The sequence below is a fragment of the Coregonus clupeaformis genome, chromosome 20 (genome assembly GCF_020615455.1).
Source record: "Coregonus clupeaformis isolate EN_2021a chromosome 20, ASM2061545v1, whole genome shotgun sequence".
Lineage (NCBI taxonomy): Eukaryota > Metazoa > Chordata > Actinopteri > Salmoniformes > Salmonidae > Coregonus > Coregonus clupeaformis.
Window position 1 is genome coordinate 31581736 of NC_059211.1, and position 17847 is coordinate 31599582.

The 17847-nt window shown below is 42.7% G+C and overlaps 1 protein-coding gene across 3 annotated transcripts in view; it reads right to left on the reverse strand.

Annotated features, from left to right (window-relative positions):
- Positions 1-17847, reverse strand: part of LOC121533877 (desmoplakin) — a 35513-nt gene that overhangs the window by 8898 nt on the left and 8768 nt on the right. For all 3 annotated transcript variants that reach the window (XM_041840190.2, XM_041840193.2, XM_041840192.2), the window contains exons 5-21: positions 16646-16771; positions 16427-16486; positions 15611-15778; positions 15036-15140; positions 13234-13455; positions 12854-13009; positions 10782-10936; positions 10536-10662; positions 10085-10271; positions 9328-9635; positions 9033-9211; positions 8656-8794; positions 8083-8276; positions 7680-7842; positions 7495-7578; positions 7278-7385; positions 6871-6969 (exon numbers count right to left, since the gene is read on the reverse strand). In XM_041840190.2, coding sequence (XP_041696124.2) covers positions 6871-6969; positions 7278-7385; positions 7495-7578; positions 7680-7842; positions 8083-8276; positions 8656-8794; positions 9033-9211; positions 9328-9635; positions 10085-10271; positions 10536-10662; positions 10782-10936; positions 12854-13009; positions 13234-13455; positions 15036-15140; positions 15611-15778; positions 16427-16486; positions 16646-16771 — 2580 coding nt within the window. The remainder of the gene's footprint in view (positions 1-6870; positions 6970-7277; positions 7386-7494; positions 7579-7679; positions 7843-8082; positions 8277-8655; positions 8795-9032; positions 9212-9327; positions 9636-10084; positions 10272-10535; positions 10663-10781; positions 10937-12853; positions 13010-13233; positions 13456-15035; positions 15141-15610; positions 15779-16426; positions 16487-16645; positions 16772-17847) is intronic.

The window sequence follows — 17847 nt, forward strand, 5'->3', positions numbered from 1 at the left end:
ATCTTCCCCAAACTTGAAACTCACGCGCTGCGTATGTATACCAGTTAGGCTCTACACCCGTTGTAAAGCAGATTGATGTGCTTCATTTTCAGAAATTATTTCGCCACTTTAGTTGTGATACAAACCGTATCAAAACATATACAGTGAGGGAAAAAAGTATTTGATCCCCTGCTGATTTTGTACGTTTGCCCACTGACAAAGAAATGATCAGTCTATACAAATGTATTGGTAGGTTTAATTGAACAGTGAGAGACAGAATAACAAAAAAATCCAGAAGAACGCATGTCAAAAATGTTATAAATTGATTTGCATTTTAATGAGTGAAATAAGTATTTGACCCCCTCTTAATCAGAAAGATTTCTGGCTCCCAGGAGTCTTTTATACAGGTAACAAGCTAAGATTAGGAGCACACTCTTAAAGGGAGTGCTCCTAATCTCAGCTTGTTACCTGTATAAAAGACACCTGTCCACAGAAACAATCAATCAATCAGATTCCAAACTCTCCACCATGGCCAAGACCAAAGAGCTCTCCAAGGATGTCAAGGACAAGATTGTAGACCTACACAGTGCTGGAATGGGCTACAAGACCATCGCCAAGCAGCTTGGTGAGAAGGTGACAACAGTTGGTGCGATTATTCGCAAATGGAAGAAACACAAAATAACTGTAAATCTCCCTCAGCCTGGGGCTCCATGCAAGATCTTACCTCGTGGAGTTGCAATGATCATGAGAACGGTGAGGAATCAGCCCAGAACTACACGGGAGGATCTTGTCAATGATCTCAAGGCAGCTGGGACCATAGTCACCAAGAAAACAATTGGTAACACACTACGCCGTGAAGGACTGAAATCCTGCAGCGTCCGCAAGGTCCCCCTGCTCAAGAAAGCACATATACAGGCCCGTCTGAAGTTTGCCAATGAACATCTGAATGATTCAGAGGAGAACTGGGTGAAAGTGATGTGGTCAGATGAGACCAAAATCGAGCTCTTTGGCATCAACTCAACTCGCCGTGTTTGGAGGTGGAGGAATGCTGCCTATGACCCCGAGAACACCATCCCCACCGTCAAACATAGAGGTGGAAACATTATGCTTTGGGGGTGTTTTTCTGCTAAGGGGACAGGACAACTTCACCGCATCAAAGGGACGATGGACGGGGCCATGTACCGTCAAATCTTGGGTGAGAACCTCCTTCCCTCAGCCAGGGCATTGAAAATGGGTCATGGATGATCCAAACAGTGATGACCCAAAACACAAAGGCAACAAAGGAGTGGCTCAAGAAGAAGCACATTAAGGTCCTGGAGTGGTCTAGCCAGTCTCCAGACCTTAATCCCATAGAAAATCTGTGGAGGGAGCTGAAGGTTCGAGTTGCCAAATGTCAGGCTTGAAACCTTAATGACTTGGAGAAGATCTGCAAACAGGAGTGGGACAAAATCCCTCCTGAGATGTGTGCAAACCTGGAGACCAACTACAAGAACCGTCTGACCTCTGTGATTGCCAACAAGGGCTTTGCCACCAAGTAGTAAGTCATGTTTTGCAGAGGGGTCAAATATTTATTTCCCTCATTAAAATGCAAATCAATTTATAACATTTTTGACATGCGTCTTTCTGGATTTCTTTGTTGTTATTCTGTCTCTCACTGTTCAAATAAACCTACCATTCAAATTAGACTGATCATGTCTTTGTCAGTGGGCAAACGTACAAAATCAGCAGGGGATCAAATTCTTTTTTCCCCTCACTGTAGGCCTATGGGTACATGAGGTGTGCGACTATGATTTGAAAAAGTCGCAACAAAAAGGTATGCGTTTCTTGCCTTACTGCACACAAGCCGGGCATCATTCACAAGTGATAATATATCATTCACAAGTGATAGAATAATATCGTCACCCATCAGACTATACTTGATTTCATCTTGTCTTTACATACACTAAATAATATATATGTGTGAAATTTGTTTTGTTTTAGAATGGACCATTATCATGCACCTGTCTCGAAACAGGAGGAGGGGGGAAAAATACATGTCATCTATGCACTTAAATAGCAAATGGAGGACGCTTCTCCCATGGTTCCACAGCTGAGATTGGAGTATCTGTCCATAGGACCACTGTAAGCCGTACACTCGACAGAGCTGGGCTTTACGGAAGAGTGGCCAGAAAAAAGCCATTGCTTAAAGAGAAAAATAAGCAAACACGTTTGGTGTTCGCCAAAAGGCATATGGGAGACTCCCCAAACATATGGAAGAAGGTACTCTGGTCAGATGAGACTAGATTTGAGATTTTGGGCCATCAAGGAAAACGCTATGTCTGGCGCAAACCCAACACCTCTCATCACCCAGAGAACACCATCCCCACAGTGAAGCATGGTGGTGGCAGCATCATGCTGTGGGGATGTTTTTCATCGGCAGGGACTGGGAAACTGGTCAGAATTGAAGGAATGATGGATGGTGCTAAATACAGGGAAATTCTTGAGGGAAACCTTTTTCAGTCTTCCAGAGATTTGAGACTGGGACGGAGGTTCACCTTCCAGCAGGACAATGACCCTAAGCATACTGCTAAAGCAACACTCGAGTGGTTTAAGGGAAAATATTTAAATGTCTTGGTATGGCCTAGTCAAAGCCCAGACCTCAATCCAATTGAGAATCTGTGGTATGACTTAAAGATTGCTGTACACCAGTGGAACCCATCCAACTTGTAGGAGCTGGAGCAGTTTTGCCTTGAAGAATGGGCAAATATCCCAGTGGCTAGATGTGCCAAGCTTAGGGGGGGATAAGGTAGCTTAAGGGGCAAAAGATGGCTCTACAAAGTATAGACTTTGGGGAGGTGAATAGTTATGCACGCTCAAGTTTTTTTTCTTTCTTCTTATTTCTTGTTTGTTTCACCCCAAAAAATATTTTGCATCTTCAAAGTGGTAGGCATGTTGTGCAAATCAAATGATACAACCCCCCCCAAAAAAAATATATATTATAATTCCAGGTTGTAAGGCAACAAAATAGAACAAATGCCAAGGGGGGTGAATACTTTCGCAAGCCCCTGTATTTGGTAAAAGACCAAGTCCATATTATGGCAAGAACAGCTCAAATAAGCAAAGAGAAACGACAGTCCATCATTACTTTAAGACATGAAGGTCAGTCAATCCGGAATATTTCGAGAACTTTGAAAGTTTCTTCAAGTGCAGCCGCAAAAATCATCATGTGCTATGACTTAACTGGCTCTCATGAGGACCGACACAGGAAAGGAAGACTCAGAGTTACCTCTAAGTTCATTAGAGTTAACTGCACCTCAGATTGCAGCCCAAATAAATGCTTCACAGAGTTCAAGTAACAGACAGCTCAACATCAACTGTTCCGAGGAGACTGCGTGAAGCAGGCCTTCACGGTCGAATTGCTGCAAAGAAACCACTACTAAAGGACACCAATAAGAAGAAGACACTTGCTTGGGCCAAGAAACACGAGCAATGGACATTAGACCGGTGGAAATCTGTCCTTTGGTCTGATGAGTCCAAATTTGAGATTTTTGGTTCCATCCGCCGTGTCTTTGTGAGACGCAGAGTAGGTGAACGGATGATCTCCGCATGTGTGGGTCCCACCGTGAAACATGGAGGAGGAGGTGTGATGGTGCTTTCCTGGTGACACTGTCTGTGATTTATTTAGAATTCGAGGCACACTTAACCAGCATGGCTACCACAGCATTCTGCAGCAATACGCCATCCCATCTGGTTTGCGCTTAGTGGGACTATCATTTGTTTTTCAACAGGACAATGACCCAACACACCTCCAGGCTGTGTAAAGGCTATTTGACCAAGAAGGAGAGTGATGGAGTGCTGCATCAGATGACCTGGCCTCCACAGTCACCTGACCTCAACCCAATTGAGATGGTTTGGGATGAGTTGGACTGCAGAGTGAAGGAAAAGCAGCCAACAAGGGGTCAGCATACAGTATGTGGGAACTCCTTCAAGACTGTTGGAAAAGCATTCCTCATGAAGCTGGTTGAGAGAATGCCAAGAGTGTGCAAAGCTGTCATCAAGGCAAAGAGTGGCTACTTTGAAGAACCTAAAATATTACAGATATTTTGCTTTGTTTAACACTTCTTTGGTAACTACATGATTCCATATGTGTTATTTCATAATTTTGATGTCTTCACTATTATTCTACAATGTAGAAAATAGTAAAAAATTAAAAATAAACCTTGAATGAGTAGGTGTCTAAACTTTTGACCGGTACTGTAAATTTGCTAAATAAAAACCTGTTTTTGTTTTGTCATCATGGGGTATTGTGTGTAGATTGAGGAGGGGGAAAAAACTATTTAATCCATTTTAGAATAAGGCTGTAACGTAATAAAATGTGGAAAAAGTAAAGGGGTCTGAATACATTTTCCAAATGCACTGTAGTTAGGGCCTTATAAAATCGTTGTTCTTTTTTGCCTAATTCCATTTTGTTTTGTCCCAAATTTAAATGTTAGTCATTTATTAGACGCTCTTATCCAGAGCGACATAAAGGAGCAATTAGGGTTAATTGCCTTGCTCAAGGGCACATTGACAGAGTTTTCACTTAGTCCGTTTGGGGATTCAAACCAGCAACCTTTTGGTTACTGGCCCAATGCTCTTAACCACTAGGCTACCTGCCATCCAATTTCTTGGTTTTGTTTTTCCAGGTTTATGATTTTCTCCAGTTTTTTCAGGTTTTCACTCTCTAAATAACACTTTTTACATCTGAAAATAACAGTCCAAAACAATGCTTAGACCACATCAGGAGACCACTTTTGAGGTCTGGGACAAATCTAATAAATGTGTATTTTTTTGGGTACTTTGGTCTTTCTATAAACTAGGGTATCAGTGAGGATTTCCTACACTGGACAACTTGTTACAGCTGTTGATAAGTCATTGATAATAACATGACAATTTTTTTCAGGTCATTATATTAAGATATATGGGGGGATCATAGCTATATTCAAGAAAATGTACGAGTTGATTTAAACCTTTATCATGGTTGGTGTCCAAAATCATGTGACATCAAACATTACTTTTCTGTCCTTGCATTTATGGCAGTGTAAGTTGTTATGTAATATATTAAGCATTAATCAGTTAAATTAGACATTGAACTTGAATCTCGTAAGAATCCTGGATCTAGCTATCTGAATTTTTTTGTATAGAGATCTCAGAAATGCAGTGTAACTACGTAACATTTTGTGTCTCCTTATGTTACAGGGCGAAAACTGTTTTCATGGGCACACAAATCCCAAATAATGTATCCATTGCAAAATCGAATGCTTCTAACCGAAAGAGTCATCTTACCTTGATACTTAACACATAAATCAATACTGTCATTAATGTGGTTCTTCAATAATTATGCATAATACTTGTGATGCGCATTTGGTGTCCAGCTGATTAGTTACACTGTGATATTTTCACACATCATCATCAGACCCAGGAAGGAATTTTCCGAATTACAGTCAAGTGACGAACAGCTGTTGTGATAGTGCAGGCAATGCAACAACAGCCCAAGTGCTGGAAAAGGGTGTTCTAATGTTGGTGTCTCATTCGTTATACCAGGGAAGACAGTTGTGCCTGGATCCACATTGGATCTAATATCCCTAGCGAATTGATGTTGATCATATGTTGTTGTCTGTTTGATTTACAGAAGGGTCTCCTTAGATTGAACAGAGACAGCATCAAGGTACTGAGTTCATGTTTTCATATGTTTTTGTCCCTCGGATTGGACACAGAGTCTACTGTGCACAATTGTGTAGGATAGACTATTGCACAACACCCAATGCTATTCCTATTAATTATTCTGGATATAATAACAACAAATTACATAGCCTAGTGGGCTTCTTCACAATTTCATCTGGTAATGAAATAACATGACAAATACATTTTGTTTTCCATGTTAGACCTGCAATTTTAAACAATACAAGAGACTTGAAGTAGCCTACTGAACATGAATTTGGAGCTCAGAAATTGAAGTACTGGAATAGGCCTACCTTGAAAAACAGACATTTCCTCAATTTGGTGCTTGAAAAGTTATTGTAATTATTGTAGCCAAGTTATAAGTTCTCCTGTTCCCTTATAATTATCCGTGATTTAATTTTTGATCCGTTTTTGTGAGAGATGTGGCCAGCTTCGTTAGTTTCCCGCCGCTTCAATAGAAGGGTGTTGCACTACTCTGTTGCTGTAAAATCACGTGCGGTTATTATGAGGACGATAACATCTCATGTTGGCTTCAACTTGGCTTTCCATACAAATCCTTCCATAAATTTTTTTAACCTGTTTTTTGGTAACTTTCTCATGATAAAAACAGCAATGGTGAGATTCAAAAGGTGAGATTAATGCTACCACTATTCATGGTTTTATTATGTGTCCTTGCGTCGGCCACAAAGGCTACAGAAGAATCACTATGCATGCATCTAATCTATTTAGTCAGGCCATGTCCACATTATTCTCACATATTTTAGAATGTAATTATAATTTGAACATCAATTCATTAGCAAGGCATGTTTTTGGGTAGGGGAGGTATACTTGGGTAAATTAATTATTATTTTGAACTGTTTGGGCTACAAACGATCCGTTTTCAATCATTACAACATTATTATTAAATGCAGGTTGCACAGCAAAATATTAAGGAGCATATGCAACTAAAATGGTAACACTTTAGAGCCCTGAGTACATAACTAATATATTTGATTTAATATAATAATAATACTTTTTTTTTTAAGTTAGATTTACCAGTTATAAGGCTGAATAAGATTTGCAATGTATTCATTACAACATGGAAAATAAACTTGAAACTATAATGAAGAAGGTCTAAAAGCTCATTGTTGTAAAAACAGCTGAACAGATTGACTCTTAAAGCGGTGTGGTCAGTGTTGTTCCTCTCAGTACCTTGAGCTCCTCCATGTTCTTGTGTAGTTCTCCCAGGTATTTATAGTAGTCGCCAGACAGAGTGAGCAGCTCGATGTAACGGGTCTGCAGTAGAGTAGCCTGCGAGAGGGCATACAGCACAGTTAATCACAGAAACATACACTACTCAGTAACACAAAGTTACATAACAATTAACTCAGTGGTAACATTGTTAACATACTGGGCCCCGAATACACCGGACTAAGACCCAGGTCTACCTGTTTACTGGGTTTCTAAACCCTGGTAAAAACAGAGTTTGTATGTATAAAAGGCTAGATTCACCTTGACACTGAAGGCACTTAGTAACAGAGATGTACATGTACTGTATGTACCTGTATAAGTAAACAGTATATGTCGTCTGAGTGACTGGGTGGAGCTATGATTGTTACCTCCTCTGTGAGCTGAGTAGAAGGAGACTGTGGCATGGTCCTCTTCATACGGATGTTCAGTAGAGTCTCTAGACCAGCACTGTATGAAGCCAACTCCAGCTCATAATCCTGAAAACAAATATATCTTAAATTGACAGGAATAGAAGGCAGGAAAAGTAGTTCATTACTATACTATGACTGGTATAGTAATACATGGGCCGTATGTGAAAGCCCTTACCTTGATGGAGTTCACACAGGCGTCAGTGTCTCTCAGAACACTCTCAACACTCTCCCTCTTCACCTTGATCTCAGAGTTCAGAGCCTAGACAAACACATAAAAACCTCCATATGTTGATTATATTGCTCTGAACAATTAGACTGTTTGTTTGTTTGTTTGTTTGTTTGTTTGTTTGTTTGACTGACCTTCTGCTGGTTGAGGTGTTCGTCCAGGGCTGTGATGCTGTCTATCTTGGTGGCCTGCAGGGTGTCCTGTTTCTGACGCGTAGCACCGATCCACTCACTGAGGACTGAGCTAGTGGTGGTGTACTGCTGGAGTCGCCCCTGGTACCCCTCTAGGTCCCTCAGTCTGATAGAGGAAAAGCAAGATATACAGGTAAAAAAATGTCATCTATAGTAAATGTTTTAAGTCATCAAAAAGTAAAGGAAGGGGGTAAAGCACATCAAAAGGTGGAGAACAGGACTCTATAAACAGAAGAAGTCAGAGGGAGAACAAAACAGATACAGCTAGAGACTGAGATATATGTATTTGAGTGAGATATGGAACCAAAAATGTGTGCATAGATAAGATATAGAGAGGTCTGTATACCGGAAGTCTATCTGGCTCTGGAGGCGTCTCCAGCGGTCAGACAGCTGGGTGACTTGTTCACTGTATCTGGACAGGTCCACGTCACACCTGTGGAAGGCTCCGCCCACCTGGCCATTCCACTGGATCGCCTTCCCGAGCTCCGTCTCCATGGAAACCAGGACGTCCCTCTTCCCCTCCAGCTCTGCCCTCATACTCTACACACACGAAGTGCAAGCAGTAATGTCATGTACTGTTTTATATTTTGTTTTATATGTAATGTAAGTGCTTTAATATGTTTGGACCCCAGGAAGAGTAGCTACTGCCTTGGCAGCAGCTAATGGGGATCCCTAATAAATACAAATACAAATACACACACACACACACACACAACAGAACATCTGAGACTGGCCTTTTCAGAGCACATATCGGGAACAGTAATAACCACAAAACTCACTGACTTCAAAGCATTTGCACACAACAGACCATTTAGCCGAGAAGCACCACACACAGCTAACTGACAGACTGAATAATTGCTGTGACAGACACTGCCATTCCCAAAGTTTTGGGGCTTGTGTTTCATACAGTAACTGTTACCTTCAGAGTGGACCTGTAGTCCTCCACCTCTGCAGGATCCAGGGATGTGGTCTCCTTCTCTGTCAGTCTGGCCTCATGGACCTTAATGATGTCCTCAGCCCTGGACACACTCTGCAGGAGGGCCCTTAGAGCCCGCAGCCTGGGAGGGAGAAATGGAGGGAGGACAGAGAAGAGAAGAAGGGGGGAGGGAGAGAGAGAGAGAGAGAGAGATAGAGAGAGAGATGTAGAGAGAATATGTCAAAACAAATTAGTTCAATTTGAGCAATGAGTGGTGAGTGTGTGAATGGATGAGTTTGTCTGTGTATGGAATACTTATCTGGGTATTCTGCAGAAAACCCTTTCAGGCTGTGTGTATACTCATACAGCATCATGTTTACCTTTGTAGGTAGGCGGCGGAGCATCCGTCCAGACTGCCCAGTCTCTCGTTGATGAGGCTGAGTTGGCTGCGTAAGAACGTGGCTTTGTCAGAGTCAGTCATGTCCTCCAGTTCCTTCAGAACACGCTCATTCAGACACCGGTACTCCTCACGGATAGAGTCCACATCCCTCTGTACAGACTGGGGATAACACACATTTAGTCACGTGCACAAACCTAACCCTACATACACAGTAGTACTCCTAGGTTGTACAGTATATTGTATCGGTGTGTGCGTGTGTCCGTGTGTGTGTGTACCTCTAGTTGGCTGATCCTCAGACCACAGTCGTGCGCTCCGTCCTCTCCCAGACAGATGTGGATGTGCTGAGTAAGCCCCGCCTCCGCTTCCTCCAGGCGCAGTCTGAGCGTGTGCAGCTCCGTCAGGCTATGTGACGTCACCACCACCTTCTTCTTCACCTTCTTAACCACCTCCTTTTTCACATCCTGTTGCTTAATCTCCACTATCTTGGTCTCCTCTATCTTCTTTGCCTCCTTTTGATTGGTCGCCAGTATCCTGGCGTCCTCCTCTGCCTTGATCCTCCCTTCGTTGGCGGTCTGTTGTGCAGCTAGGGACAGAGAGAGATGGAGAGGTTAGAGGTCATATGCTGTATGGTAAAGGTACAACTTAAATTATTGACATGCACTCAGAGTACATACTGTAGGTGCAGAGACACAGCAGAATAGAGGAGCATACTTTCCCTACAGTGAGAGAGAATAGAGGAGCATACTGTCCCTACAGTGAGAGAGAATAGAGGAGCATACTGTCCATACAGTGAGAGAGAATAGAGGAGCATACTGTCCATACAGTGAGAGAGAATAGAGGAGCATACTGTCCCTAAAGTGAGAGAGAATAGAGGAGCATACTGTCCCTACAGTGAGAGAGATGCTTTCTGTATATCTACTGTATATCTTTACTGTATATCTACTGTATCTCTACTATATCTCTAATGTATATCTACTATATCTACTGTATATCTACTCACTGTAATGGACCTGATACTGTATATCTACTCACTGTAAGCAGGTAGCTGGACCACCAGTTGGTCATAGTGAGACTGGGCTCCAGTGTACTGGCTCTCGATGCTCCTCTTGTCCTCGTCCTTGAACATCTCAGAGCCATGGCAACAGTGTGTGAACTCTGAGTAGTGGGCCTCCAGACTCTTCAGCATGCTGTGGTACTCCTCAGGACGCATACGGGACAGCTGAGAGGACACACATTAAGAAACATTCAGACACTGTTTTTGTGTCCTCGGTTTGGTGAATCACTGTGTTGTTATGATTTGAATGTAGTTTTTTGTAGTCAGGTCATTTGTAATCTTAGTAATAGTGGACTCAGCTGCACCATAAAGTCAAACTCTGACATTTGAGTCAGTCGTGGACCTTTTTAGTGAAACTGCCTGTAGTGACAGTGATGACGTGGTTAGGGTGATGACAACGATATGGTTACAGTGGTGATAGGTTCTTACCATGGTGATGGTGAGTGAGTTGATGCGTGTGATGTCCTGGACACAGTACTGCCAGGAGATGAGACTCTTTATGTTGATGTAGAGCTGGTTCCACACAGACAGGATGGCCTCATAGTACTGCTCATTCCTGATGGACCACACAACAATGACAGTGATTTAGTCCTTGCATCGCATGTGTGCATGCGTGCGTACATACATGTATACGTGCGTGCGTACATATATGTGTGTGTGTGTGAGTGTTCTTACTTGTTGGCCAGGTTGATGCCCAGGGAGTTGGGTGGTGGCACCAGCAGACAGACAGAAGGCACCAGCATGTCCAGTCCTCCTGGTCCTGTCACCTGCCACTTACTGCGTTGGGAGTTGTCTTTCAGGATGCCCTCGTTTCCCTTCAGAATTACCTTCTGTAGAGCACAATACAGTTGAAGTCGGAAGTTTACATACTCTTAGGTTGGAGTCATTAAAAATAGTTTTTCAACCACTCCACAAATTTCTTGTTAACAAACTATAGTTTTGGCAAGTCGGTTAGGACATCTACTTTGTGCATGACACAATTAATTTTTCCAACAATTGTTTACAGACAGATTATTTAACTCATAATTCACTGTATCACAATTCCAGTGGGTCAGAAGTTTACATACACTAAGTTGACTGTGCCTTTAAACAGCTTGGAAAATTCCAGAAAATGATGTCATGGCTTTAGAAGCTTCTGATAGGCTAATTGACATCATTTGAGTCAAACAATAGTACGCAAGTATAAATACCATGGGACCACGCAGCCGTCATACCGCTCAGGAAGGAGACGCGGTATGAGAGATGAACGTACTTTGGTGAGAAAAGTGCAAATCAATCCCAGAACAACAGCAAAGGACCTTGTGAAGATGCTGGAGGAAACAGGTACAAAAGTATCTATATCCACAGTAAAACGAGTGCTATATCGACATAACCTGAAAGGCCGCTCAGCAAGGAAGAAGCCACTGCTCCAAAATTGCCATAAAAAAGCCAGACTACGGTTTGCAACTGCACATGGGGACAAAGATCGTACTTTTTGGAGAAATTAACTCTGGTCTGATGAAACAAGAATAGAACTGTTTGGCCATAATGACCATCGTTATGTTTGGAGGAAAAAGGGGGTACTTGCAAGACGAAGAAAACCCTCCCAACCGTGAAGCACAGGGGTGGCAGCATCATGCTGTGGGGGTGCTTTGCTGCAGGAGGGACTGGTGCACTTCACAAAATAGATGGCATCATGAGGAAGGAATATTATGTGGATATATTGAAGCAACATCTCAAGACATCAGTCAGGAAGTTAAAGCTTGGTCGCAAATGGGTCTTCCAAATGGACAATGACCCCAAGCATACTTCCAAAGTTGTGGCAAAATGGCTTAAGGACAACAAAATCAAGGTATTGGAGTGGCCATCACAAAGCCCTGACCTCAATTCTATAGAAAATGTGTGGGAAGAACTGAAAAAGCATGTGCGAGCAAGGAGGCCTACAAACCTGACTCAGTTACACCAGCTCTGTCAGGAGGAATGGGCCAAAATTCACCCAACTTATTGTGGGAAGCTTGTGGAAGGCTACCCGAAACGTTTGACCCAAGTTAAACAATTTAAAGGCAATGCTACCAAATACTAATTGAGTGTATGTAAACTTCTGACCCACTGGGAATGTGATGAAAGAACTAAAAGCTGAAATAAATCATTCTCTCTACTATTATTCTGACATTTCACATTCTTAAAATAAAGTGGTGATCCTAACTGACCTAAGACAGGGATTTTTTACTAGGATGAAATGTCAGGAATTGTGAAAAACTGAGTTTAAATTTATTTGGCTAAGGTGTATGTAAACTTCCGACTTCAACTGTAGGTTGATAAATTGCTATGTTTTCATTTATGAAGCCCTTTTACAAAACGTCCCACTGTACCTAACATCTTCACTAAACTTTAGACATACGAGTTACCACACCCGGTCTCAGGGATGGTTAACTCCGTAAATGTATTTGGTCTCTACTGAGTTAGGTAAATCAGCTTCTAGTTTTCTTGCACCTTATTTGTGGAACAATCTTCAAAATGTTCTTACATTTGATGTTGTGGTTCCTCTAGGGCAATTCAGAAGGCTGATTGAGGACCTTATTACTGATGAATGTGTTGTTTTTTAACCATGTTGTTCTTTCTGCTTGCATTTTGTATTTATATTGATGTGTGTATTTTCTGTAATTTATGTAATTCAGGGCTCATCTGTAAAAGAGACCTTGGTCTCAGTATGACTCCCTGATAAAATAAAGGTGAAATAAATCAAATGAAATAAACATGTGTCTGACCTGGTCCTGTTTGAAGTCACACAGGGCCTGTACCATAACAGGACTACTGCTCTTCTCTTCCTCAGGGTTACGTGGTCTCAGCCTCACGATGCTCTTGGACATGTTGACCAGGTGCTGCACCTGCCTCTTATTCTCCATGATCCGCTCCTTCTCCTTCTGTTGGACACAAAGGTTAGGGTTCAGAGGTTAATATCCATATCAGAGGACAAGGGGAGAAATTGAACTTGGGATTTCTTCACATATTACTGCCTATTCCCCATGTAGTGCACAGTTTCTTTTTACCGGAGTGACTACAGTCAAAAGTAGTGCACTATATGGGGAATTGTTTGTTTGAGATATAGCATTGAACAACATCTGTGGTGCTGATATACATGTCTTACCTCCAGGCCCTTGAGTAGTTCCAGCAGGTTTTCCAGAGGTGTGTTCCTGTCGCTGGTGAACTTCCTACGGATGTTCTCATGCTCCTTCTGCAGCTTGCTGTACGTCTCATTGGCCTCCTTGAAGAACTGGCTGTATGCAGCATTCTCCTTCAGGTGGACATGAATACACTTGGTGATCTGGAGGAGCCAGCTCCACTGGGTCTGCAGAGTGTCCATGTAGGCCTGGAAGAAATAAAAACAGAAGGATAGAGTGGTTAAAGGATGAATGAAAGGGGTGGATGGAAAGGAAGATGAGAGAACTCGTATCAAGATAACCATCACAATGAATAACACTGAACAAAAATATAAATGCAACATGTAAAGTGTTGGTCCCATGTTTCATGAGCTGAAATAAAAGATCCCAGAAGTTTTCCATATGCACAAAAAGCTTCTTTCTCTCAAACTTTGTGAACAAATTTGTTTACATCCCTGTTACTGAGCATTCTCCTTTGCCAAGATAATCCATCCACCTGACAGATGTGGCATATCAAGAAGCTAATTAAGCAGCATGATCATAAAAGGCCACTCTAAAATGTGAAGTTTTGTCACACAACACAATGCCACAGATGTCTCAAGTTTTGTGGGAGCGTGCAATAGGCATGCTGATTGCAGGAATGTCCACCAGAGCTGTTGCCAGATAACTGAATGTTCATTTCTCTACCATAAGCCACCTCCAACGTCGTTTTAGAGAATTTGGCAGTACGTCCAATCACAGACCACGAGTAACCACGCCAGCCACTCAGACAGCTGATGAAACTGTGGGTTTGCACAACCGAAGAATTTCTGCACAAACTGTCAGAGACCGTCTCAGGGAAGCTCATCGGTGTGCTCGTCGTCCTCATGAGGGTCTTGACCTGACTGCAGTTCGGCGCCGTAACCGACTTCAGTGGGCAAATTCTCACCTTCGATGGCCACTGACACGCTGGAGAAGTGTGCTCTTCACGGATTAATCCTGGTTTCAACTGTACCGGGCAGATGGCGAGCAGTTGGCTGATGTCAACATTGTGAACAGAGTGCCCTTTGGTGGCAGTGGGGTTATGGTATGGGCAGACATAAGCTATGGACAACGAACACAATTGCATTTTATTGATGGCAATTTGAATGCACAGAGATACCGTGACGAGATCCTGAGGTCCATTGTCGTGCCATTCATCCGCCGCCATCACCTCATGTTTCAGCATGATAATGCACAGCCACATCTCGCAAGGATCTGTACACAATTACTGGAAGCTGAAAATGTCCCAGTTATTGGCCTGCATACTCACCAGACATGTCACCCATTGAGCATGTTTGGGATGCTCTGGATCAACGTGTACAATAGAGTGTTCCAGTTCCCGCCAATAACCAGCAACTTCGCACAGCCATTGAAGACGAGTGGGACAACATTCCACAGGCCAAAATCAACAGCCTGATAAATTCTATGCGAAGGAGATATGTCGCGCTGCATTAGGCAAATGGTGGACACACCAGATACTGACTGGTTTTCTGATCCACGCCCCTACCTTTTTTTTTTTCAGGTATCTGTGACCAACAAATGCATATCTGTATTCCCAGTCATGTGAAATCCATAGATTAGGGCCTAATGACTCATTTCCTTATATGAACTGTAACTAAGTAGAATCTTAAATTGTTGCATTTATAATTTTGTTCAGTGTAGATAACTACAGTAGATACTGCTAGATATCATGGGCCACAGCAAGAGTAGCTGTTGCGACTGTAACAGCTAATAATCAAATAAATAATCAAATAGATATTCTCCTCACCTCGATCTTGTCAGAGGCAGGGTGATGGTTCTTCAGAAGGCTGTCCACTTTAAACTTCAGTTTATTCAGGTCTTTCTCCTTCTCCTCCAGGGTACTCATCAGTTTCTGTCAGAGAACAACAACACAGTTAGGGCAGAACTGGAGACAGAAACAGTGTTAGGCCCTGGGGACCCATTGGGACTGGAGGAGTGATCTGTGGTTTCATTGCACAACTCTGTGGTTTGGTAATTGGCATTATAGTTCTCTAGTGTACAGAATGCAAAACAGATTAACAACACATAATAATAGGCAGATACACAATAAACTAGATGTGTCAGTCACGGGACTAGACACAAACAATACTAATCATCAGGAATGATCAGGAACAATTAAGAATTATTACAGCTAGGCTGCACCCCAAATGGCACCCTATTCCCTACATTGACCAGAGCCCTGGTGAAAAGTACTGCACTAAATAGGTAATAGGGTGACATTTGGTACGCAGACATCCTGTATGGCCTCTATGGGAATAATCAATTAGCATTTCCCCCCTCCCACTGTGACACTTGACCTTTAACCCTTGACCCAGTCCTTACCGAGTAGCTCTCCTGCTTCTTGGGAATGTAGAGGTCGATGTTGTTTTCCCCCCAGTCGAACACCAGTTCTTCCTCCTCTCTCTCATTCACCCACATGATTTCTCTGCTGATCTCCTCAATGATCTGCTGTAGCTCTCTCAGCTGGTTGTTACGGCCATGAGACATTTTCTGACAGAAAACATGGTAAGACATCTATAGTTAGGTACAATCAATCAATCTATTGTGACCAGTGGTGTAGTGCTATTGTTGGGGGCTTTGGGTGTCCTTGGCAGAACGGTGTCGCAGTAACCAAGTGGTCACATATCATTCTGGGTTCCACTGCGCAAGATGGGGTCCATGGAGTTTTATGAACATCAAGGCAGACACGTTCTGATTTCCCTAAGTGGTCAAGCCTCTGACGGGCCTCCGCAGTGCACACACGTAGCCTATAGTTCTGCATCATTCTCGCCACCGCCAGAGAGAAGACAGGGAAGAAACCACCATCTACCTCTAGGCTGCTAAACATATTGATTTGGTTTGTCATGATATCGTTTTTCATGGAATGTTATTGGTAATTATTTAAATGTATCTGAATGAATTTTCCAAAAAGTTTTACCAGCTCCGTGTATTCTCACATTTAGTGAGGGAGCGCCAATCCTCCGTGCTCCGGCAGCACTACACCCCTGGTTGTGACATGACTAACAGACAGACAAATGGACACCAACATGTTCAATACAACACAAACATACAGAGAGATAAGATATGGTACAACAACCATATTATAGAGTAATGCAGGGGTGGGTGTGTGTGAGAGTTTTCCCCAGAGCCCTCTCTCACCTGCAGCGTTTCCCATTCCTGATCCAGGGCGTGCTGGTTGGCCTTGTCTCCTTTCTTGATCTGTAGGGAAGAAAACACACACGGAGCTAGAATCACACAAACTCAGAATCACACACACTCCCAGAAATAGAATGTGTGAGAGAGTGTGAAAGTAACTGTGTTTGTGACAGGTGTGTGTGTGTGTGTGTGCGTGTGTGCGCGTGTGTATAGCCTACACACCAGTTCATCCTTGGCCCTGTCCACCTCTGCACTTCTCTGTATGGAGCTGTGGAACTTGGTATGGGTGATCAGCTGCTGCTCGATGACTGCAGAGTCGTCTCCCCAGGGAGAGGTCTCTATCAGACGCTGTAACACAAAGACATCACAACCATGGTTATAACCACATATCAACCCCTTCTCAACCACATCTCACACACAACATTAACACATCTCAACCAAAGCAGAGGCGAGACATGTTGAATACACACAACAGCAACCAACCTCTCCATGAATACTCCGTTTTGACCCAATGTTTATTTGTAACATAAGCATTTCGTTGCAATGCTATAACACCTGCTAAACTGTGTATGTGACAAAGAAACGTTGATTTGATTTGACTATTGTGAAGACAATGCTGCATATTGCCACTAGGTGGTGATAGAGAAACATGAGGTATGGTGCTGAATGGTTACCCCTGTAAACCTGTAATACAAAAAAAAAATAAACAAGGAAGAAATACAGTATGTCAGGAGTTCCCCAGCAGACAGGGAGTTTGATCCACTGAAGATCACAATAACATAGTCTCACTTTCACCTCGGTTTGTGGGGAGTGTGGTTGCATATAAGTGTTGGTGTGTGTGAGAATGTTTTTGTCCTTCTCTGTCTCTGGTCTCCTCCACCCCTACTAATTGAGATTTATCTGACAGTGGCAGACATTCTTTACAACTTAAAAAACCTCTCATTCCTGCATGTGCAAATACGAAGAATGCTTTCAACTTGGCACAACAATTGACATACATTTCTTAATGCGTAACCTCTAGCATGACATCTGGATATTTTCTGTAAATACATAAGTGGCAAAGCTGCAGTCATAACCTTCTCCACCACCTGCTCTATCCTCTCTGTTCATTCTCCAGTCATCTTGGAGTGTTGCGAGAGCTGGCAGAGGAAGGTGTGCAATAGTTCAGCAGGCAGGGATAACGTACGTCACCGGAGGTTGTGATAACAGTACAGTATGTCTGAGTGGGAATTATCAGAGAAGGGCTATGGTTATTTTAAGATAATTACTGTGTGTGTGCATGTGTGTGCGTGCATTTGTGTATGCGTGCAGTGTGTGATTTCCTGTGTATTCAGAACTAAATTTGATTTGAGTGTCAGTGTGTTATCTACACTGGCCTCTCCTACACACCCCTGCCCTTCTGGATCAAAATGTTGTGTGTGGGA